The 8,388-nt window shown below is 44.0% G+C and overlaps 1 protein-coding gene across 2 annotated transcripts in view; it reads right to left on the reverse strand.

The window, feature by feature from the left end:
- Nucleotides 1-8,388, reverse strand: part of LOC112241899 (coiled-coil domain-containing protein 81) — a 29,519-nt gene extending 21,131 nt beyond the window's left edge. Inside the window, exons 1-2 of one of the 2 annotated variants that reach the window (XM_042313753.1) lie at nt 8,234-8,388; nt 7,955-8,016 (exon numbers count right to left, since the gene is read on the reverse strand). In XM_042313753.1, the coding sequence (XP_042169687.1) occupies nt 7,955-8,016; nt 8,234-8,312 (141 nt within the window). In that variant the 5' untranslated portion in view covers nt 8,313-8,388. The remainder of the gene's footprint in view (nt 1-7,954; nt 8,017-8,233) is intronic. The other variant, XM_042313754.1, reaches the window with a different exon arrangement.

Below are 8,388 nucleotides of genomic sequence, written 5' to 3' on the forward strand. Positions count from 1 at the left end.
ACCTCAGATTAGGACAAAGATCTTCTGGATATAAAAGACAGTACTGTGAGCCACTCACCTCAGATTAGACAAGAGCTTCTGGATGTCAATCACCAGATTCTCATCAGATTAGACTCAGAGCTTCTGGATATCAGGACAGAGATCACTGCCTGATTAGACACAGAGCTTCTTTGTCAGACAGAGTTCACTCAAATCAGATTAGACAAAGAGCTTCTGGATATCAGGACAGGGCGATCACTCACCTCTGATTAGACAAAGAGCTTCTGGATAACAGGACAGAGATCTCCTGATCCGGATTAGACAAAGAGCTTCTATATCAGGACAGAGATCACTCACCTCAGATTAGACAAAGAGCTTCTAATATCAAACAAGATCTTCAATGATTATACAACACTCCTTCTGGGATCCAACTGCTCTTAAACGCTAGATAAAACCAAAGATGCTTTTCAATCAGGACAGCTGATCCTGCACCCGGATTAGACAAAGAGCTTCCAGATACTCTGCTGCCTGTGACTCAACGGATTAGACAAAATCGCTGATATCAGGAGACTTTTATCTCCCTCACCAATTCAAACATCAGCTATCTGGCAGCTAACCGATCGCTGCAGCTGTACATAGTCTATTTAAAAAGATTTTTTTCAACTACCTCATCCCCATAGTTTTTAATTTACTTTTCTGCTCATTTTCCCCAATATTTCAACCTGTACATGACCATCTGATCAGGACCCAGTGTTAATCTGCAAAATACTGTCAATTCGTCTACCTCCTCATGCCTTTTGCAATCATTGACAATAAACTAGACTCCCCGATTTGAATTTCTACCAACGGGTTATCAAAACTTGTTAATTGTTTATTCCATGTGTAACTCTGTGTTGTCTGAATCACACATGGACATTTATCTTGGCCAGGCTGCAGTTGAAAGATGAGAACAGCACAGCCTACCTGGTTAAATAGGGGGGGTCTGTGAAATAAAAAAAAATAAAAAATAAATGAAATCTAAGGAAGTCTCTAGATTTTGCTCGTCTGAAGTAGAGTATATTGTGATAAATTGCAGGCCACACTACTTGCATAGGGAGTTTTCAGCTATACTTTTTGTGGCTGTTTATTTACCACCACAGACAGATGCTGGCCCTAAGACCGCACTCAGACAGCTGTATAAGGAAATAAGCAAGCAGGAAACCATTCACCCAGAGGCGGAGCTCCTAGTGGCAGGAGACTTTAATGCAGGGAAACTTAAATCAGTTCTACCAAATTTCCATCAACATGTTAAATGTGCAACCAGAGGGGAATAAAATCTAGATCACCTGTACTCCACACACAGAGACGAGTACAAAGCTCTCCCTCGCCCTCCATTTGGTAAATCCGACCACAACTCTATCCTCCTGATTCCTGCTTACAAGCAAAAATTAAAGCAGGAAGCACCAGTGACTCGTTCTATAAAAAAATGATCAGATGAAGCAGATGCTAAACTACAGGACTGTTTTGCTGTCACAGACTGGAACATGTTCCGGGATTCTTCTGATGGCATTGAGGAGTACACCACATCAGTCACTGGCTTTATCAATAAGTGCATTGAGGACGTCGTCCCCACAGTGACTGTACGTACATACCCCAACCAGAAGCCATGGATTACAAGCAACATTCGCACTGAGCTAAAGGGTAAAGCTGCCGCTTTCAAGGTGCGGGACTCTAACCTGGAAGCTTACAAGAAATCCTGCAATGCCCTGTGACGAACCATCAAACAGGCAAAGTGTCAATACAGGGCTAAGATTGAATCATACTACACCGGCTCCGAAGCTTGTCTTATGTGGCAGGGCTTGCAAACTATTACAGACTACAAACGGCAGCATAGCCGCAAGCTGCCCAGTGACACGAGCCTACCAGACGTGCTAAATCACTTCTATGCTCGCTTCGAGGCAAGCAACACTGAGGCATGCATGAGAGCATCAGCTGTTCCGGACGACTGTGTGATCACGCTCTCCGTAGCCGACGTGAGTAAGACCTTTAAACAGGTCAACATACACACGGCTGCGGGGCCAGATGGATTACTAGGACGTGTACTCTGAGTATGTGCTGACCAACTGGCAGGTGTCTTCACTGACATTTTCAACATGTCCCTGATTGAGTCTGTAATACCAACATGTTTCAAGCAGACCACCATAGTCCCTGTGCCCAAGAACACAAAGGCAACCTGCCTAAATGACTACAGACCCGTAGCACTCACGTCCGTGGCCATGAAGTGCTTTGAAAGGTTGGTAATGGCTCACATCAACACCATTATCCCAGAAACTCTAGACCCACTCCAATTTGCATACCGCCCAAACAGATCCACAGATGATGCAATCTCTATTGCACTCCACACTGCCCTTTCCCACCTACACAAAAGGAACACTTATGTGAGAATGCTATTCATTGACTACAGCTCAGCGTTCAACACCATAGTACCCTCAAAGCTCATCACTAAGCTAAGGATCCTGGGTCTTAACACCTCCCTCTACACCTGGATCCTGGACTTCCTGACGGGCTGCCCCCAGGTGGTGATGGTAGGTAGCAACACATCTGCCACGCTGATCCTTAACCCTGGCGCTCCGCAGGGTTGCGTGCTCAGTCCCCTCCTGTACTCCCTGTTCACCCACGACTGCATGGCCAGGCACAACTCCAACACCATCATTAAGTTTGCAGACGACACAACAGTGGTGGTAGGCCTGATCACCGACAACGACGAGACAGCCTATAGAGAGGAGGTCAGAGACCTGGCCGGGCGGTGATAGAATAACAACCTATCCCTCAACGTAACCAAGACTAAGGAGATGATTGTGGGCTACAGGAAAAGGAGGACAGAGCACGCCCCCATTCTCATCGACGGGGCTGTAGTGGAGCAGGTTGAAAGCTTCAAGTTCCTTGGTGTCCACATCAACAACAAACTAGAATGGTCCAAACACACCAAGACAGTTGTGAAGAGGGCACGACAAAGCCTATTCCCCCTCAGGAAACTAAAAAGATTTGGCATGGGTCCTGAGATCCTCAAAAGGTTCTACAGCTGCAACATCCGGCTACCCGGACTATTTGCATTGTGAGCCCCCTCAACTCCCCCCACCCACCCACCCTGCAACCCCTCTTTTTACGCTACTGCTACTCTCTGTTCATCATATCTGCATAGTCATTTGAACCATATCTACATGTACATACTACCTCAATCAGCCTGACTAACCAGGGTCTGTATGTAGCCTCGCTACTTTTATAGCCTCGCTACTTTTATAGCCTCGCTACTGTATATAGCCTGTCTTTTTACTGTTGTTTTATTTCTTTACCTACCTATTGTTCACCTAATACCTTTTTTGCACTATTCGTTAGAGCCTGTAAGTAAGCATTTCACTGTAAGGTGTCTACACCTGTTGTATTCGGCGCACGTGACAAATAAACTTTGATTTGATTTTGCTTTCATGTATTGGTATGAACATAAACACAACTGAACGTGCTATAAAAGCATTCCCCCTAAATACATGTCCTGTTTTTGGCTTCAAAGACAATAATAATTGTAGACAATAAGAAATGTACATTGCCATGCAGTGACAGAATGATAATTGACATAGCTTCTTGCTGTAGGCCCTACTTCGTCATCATCCTCTGCCTGCATCCCTACCTGTAGTCTACCTGATCCTTACCTGTAGTCTATCTGATCCCTACCTGTAGCCTACCTGATCCTTACCTGTAGTCTATCTGATCCCTACCTGTAGTCTACCTGATCCTTACCTGTAGTCTATCTGATCCCTACCTGTAGTCTACCTGATCCTTACCTGTAGTCTACCTGATCCTTACCTGTAGTCTACCTGATCCTTACCTGTAGTCTATCTGATCCCTACCTGTAGCCTACCTGATCCTTACCTGTAGTCTACCTGATCCTTACCTGTAGTCTATCTGATCCCTACCTGTAGTCTACCTGATCCCTACCTGTAGTCTACCTGATCCCTACCTGTAGCCCACCTGATCCCTACCTGTAGTCTACCTGATCCCTACCTGTAGTCTACGTGATCCCTACCTGTAGCCCACCTGATCCCTACCTGTAGCCCACCTGATCCCTACCTGTAGCCTACCTGCCTCTGGAATAAACAACCATGCATTTCCATCCTTCACTCTATCGGTCTTGCTTGTCCATCTTCCTCAGTTAAAATTAGATATTTTTACAGATCTATCTTGCTGGCAAAACGTAATTAAACATGACTAAGTTATTTAGCTATAGTGTGGAATATAATAATAGATAATAACCACACAGATAATCCACCTGCGAAGGTAACGTAACACCTGGGAAGTGTTGCAATCCATATTCTCTGAGCCACATCGTTTGTTGATACAAAGCTTCAATATTCGCAGAATGTTTCCCTTCCATGGAGATGAAAGGAAATGCACAAATGAACTGGCGCACACATGAGGATCATCTCTGACTGAAGCACGCGAGACAATGACACTGTCATGGTACACTGTAGGCTTACGAGCCGCTCGACAAGAGTGGCTTCATACAGCCAATAGCAGGGGAGTCTGCAACCTTTTTCATGTGGAGTGACAATTTACAATTCATCCTACCATTTCTATCTGCGGACCAGTTATGATTTTCATATACGCATTGTAGGATATCTAACTGTGCCCAAAACATTTCTAGCTGGCCACAAACTAAATAGTTATATACAGTGCATTCAGAAGGTATTCAGACCGCTTGACTTATTTCACATTATGTTACGTTACAGCCTAATTCTAAAATGTACACAAAATACCCCATAACGACAAAGCAAAAACAGTTTTAAAAAATAAAACTGAAATATTACATTTACATAAATATTCAGACCCTTTACTCAGTACTTTGTTGAAGCACCTTTGACAGCGATTACAGCCTCGAGCCTTCCTGGGTATGACACTACAAGCTTGGCCCACCTATATTTGGGGAGTTTCTCCCATTCTTCTCTGCAGATCCTCTCAAGCTCTGTCAGTTTGGATGGGGAGCATCGCTGGACAACTATTTTCAGGTCTATCCAGATATTTTTAGATCGGGTTCAAGTCTGGTCTCTGGCTGGGCCTCTCAAGGACATGCAGACACTTGTCCCGAAGCCACTCCTGCATTCTCTTGGCTGTGTGCTTAGGGTCGTTGCCCTGTTGGAAGTTGAATCTTCGCCCCAGTCTGAAGTCCTGAGCACTCTGGAGCAGGTTTTCATCAAGGTTCTTTCTGTACTTGTGTAGCCGATGTGAAATGGCTAGCTAGTTAGCGGTGGTGCTCGCTAGTGGCATTTCAATCGTTGACGTCACTTGCTCTTAGACCTTGAAGTAGTGGTTCCCCTTGCTCTGCAAGGGCCGGCCGCAGCTTTTGTGGAGCGATGGGTAACGATGCTTCGAGGGTGACTGTTGACGTGTGCAGAGCGTCCCTGGTTCGCGCCCAGGTCGGGGCGAGGGGACGGATGTAAAGTCTATACTGTTACACTTGCTCCTTTCATCTTTCCCTCGATCCTGACTAGTCTCACAGTCCCTGCCGCTGAAAAACATACCCACAGCATGATGCTGCCACCACCATGCTTCACTGCAGGGATGGTGCCAGGCATCCTCCAGACGTGATGCCTGGCATTCAGGCCAAAGAGTTTCTCATGGTCTGAGAGTCCTTTAGGTGCCTTTTGGCAAACTCCAAGCGAGCTGTCATGTGCCTTTTACTGAGGAGTGGCTTTCATCTGGCCACTCTACCATAAAGGCCAGATTGGTGGAGTGCTGCAGAGATGGTTGTCCTTCTGGAAGGTTCTCCCATCTCCACAGAGGAACTCTGGAGCTCTGTCAGAGTGACCATTGGGTTCTTGGTCACCTCCCTGACCAAGGCCCTTCTCCCCCGATTGCTCAGTTTGGCCGGGCAACCAGTGATCTTGGGGACCTTCAATGCTGCAGAAATGTTGTTGGTACCCTTCCCCAGATCTGTGCCTTGACACAATCCTGTCTCGGAGCTCTATGGACAATTCCTTCAACCTCATGGCTTGGTTTTTGCTCTGACATGCACTGTCAACTGTGGGACCTTATATAGACAGGTGTGTGCCTTTCCAAATCATGTCTAATCAATTCAATTTACCACAGGTGGATTCCAATCAAGATGTAGAAACATTTCAAGGAGGATCAATCGAAACAAGATGCACTTCAATTTCGAGTCTCATAGCAAAGGGTCTGAATGCTTATGTAAGTAAGGTATTTCTGTTTTTTATTTGTATTAATTTGTGGGAAAAAATCAACATTTATTTTTTTTTAAAAATCAATTTTAGATAAAGGCTGTAACGTAACAAAATGTGGAAAAAGGGGAAGGTGTCTAAATGCTTTCCGAATGCCCTGTAGCTGACTACTCGACAGAGGCACTATCCATTCAGCACCACGTTACAGAGCTCCACCCTATTCCTGTACCGAGGCGCTGTCCAATCAGAGGTGCTGAATCACGGGCGTGGCTTTAGCACCTTTTCAAAAGTAGATTTTCCTTTTGTATTTCGCGATATTCGTCATACTTTAGTCGTGTTTGTTTGTCTTCATGCGTCCTTGTCGATTGTAGGCCTAAGTAAGTCTGATGTAGGCTATGCCTTTTATTTCAATGCATGTGTAGGATTTATCTGGCATCATTTGCATTCGCAGTCAGCTGTTTTATGCTCTGGTTACTCAAGCAATCAAAAGTCATTTTTACATCAGCAGATGTCACAAAGTGCTCATACAGAAACCCAGCCTAAAAGCCCAAACAGCAAGCAATGCAGATGTAGAAGCAAGGTGGCTAGGAAAAACTCTCTGGAAAGGCAGGAACATAGGAAGAAACCTAGAGAGGAACCAGGCTCTGAAGGGTCCTCTTCTGGCTGTACTGGGTAGAGAGGAAGCAGGCTCTGAGGGGTGGCCAGTCCTCTTCTGGCTGTACTGGGTAGAGAGGAACCAGGCTCTGAGGGGTGGCCAGTCCTCTTCTGGCTGTACTGGGTAGAGAGGAACCAGGCTCTGAAGGGTGGCCAGTCCTCTTCTGGCTGTGCCGGATGGAGATTATAAGAGTACATGGCCATTAAGGCCAGATCGTTTCACACTGATGCCAGCATTTGATGTCGGGCCTTGTTGTGACTTGATAGCCTGTATTATGCATCTATTTCATGTTCACTGTATGTACTGTTCCACAAGTAAATGAGTTATATTTATGACGAGGTTGAGTAGTGGTTGACATTGTAGCCAGTGGTGTAAAGTACTTAAGTAAAAATACTTTAAAATACAACTTAAGTCGTTTTTTGGGGTAGCTGTACTTTACTTTTCTATTTATATTTTTGACAACTTTTACTTTTAGTCCACTGCATTCTCAAAGAGAATAATGTACTTTTTACTCCATACATTTTCCCTCGACACCCAAAAGTACTCGTTATATTTCGAATGCTCACCAGGACAGAAAAATTGTACGACTCACTAAACACAAATGCTTCGTTTGTAAATTAAATCTGAGTTGGAGATTGCCCGTCTGTCCGTGAAAAAAAAAAAAAGATAATGGTGGCATCTGGTTTGCTTAATATAAGGAATGGATAATGATTTATGCTTTTACTTTTGAAACTTAAGTTTATTTTTGCAATTACATTTACTTTTGATACTTAAGTATATTTAAAAGCAAATACTTTTAGACTTTAACTGCGTGACTTTCACTTTTACTTGAGTCGTTTTCTATTAAGGTATCTTTACTTTTACTCAAGTATGACAATTGGGTACTTTTTCCACTACTGATTGTAGCCTACACGTGGTGATAATTAATGCCTGATGTCATTTTGTTTGATTTTGCTCTTCATCAAATAGCATTTTAGAGTTTTAAAATTGTGTAGAAATGGAATAAATGAACTTCAACCTCCTAAAAACATCCTCCTTTGCTATACCCTCGGTTCAGCTGAACTGACTGACCACTGACTATGGCAATATCGACTTTCTGAAGTGCTCTTACCTTTTGCAAGGTCATCTGTCGCTCCACGAAAGATGACACGTTCGACCAAATGCTGTCAACGTCTGAAATAAAGGAGAACATTTTCAGAACAATTTTCAGAAAATAAAATGGCTCATATAGCTAAATGCTTAAAAAAAATGACATGCACACCATGATTCTAAATTGTGCAAAGTTTGCAAACAAATGCGTATAGCCTAGGTGTTTTTACGATGCTGCAAGGTGGGCTATATCTTTTCTACTGTACAATAAAAAAGGCTAGAAAGTGTGTCCTGTCCTGACCGTTTTCTGAGAGCTGAGAGAGGGTTGGAAAGGACTTCCTCTCCGCCTCCGACACCACGGACAGCAAGTCGGTCATCATGACAATTAGAGCAAAATATCTTTTTTTTAAATAATAAAAGAAACCCAGAGTTGTTTCAGCTCAATCCACGGACTTC

The sequence above is a fragment of the Oncorhynchus tshawytscha genome, unplaced genomic scaffold, assembly GCF_018296145.1.
Source record: "Oncorhynchus tshawytscha isolate Ot180627B unplaced genomic scaffold, Otsh_v2.0 Un_contig_3959_pilon_pilon, whole genome shotgun sequence".
In the NCBI taxonomy this organism is placed as follows: Eukaryota; Metazoa; Chordata; class Actinopteri; order Salmoniformes; family Salmonidae; genus Oncorhynchus; species Oncorhynchus tshawytscha.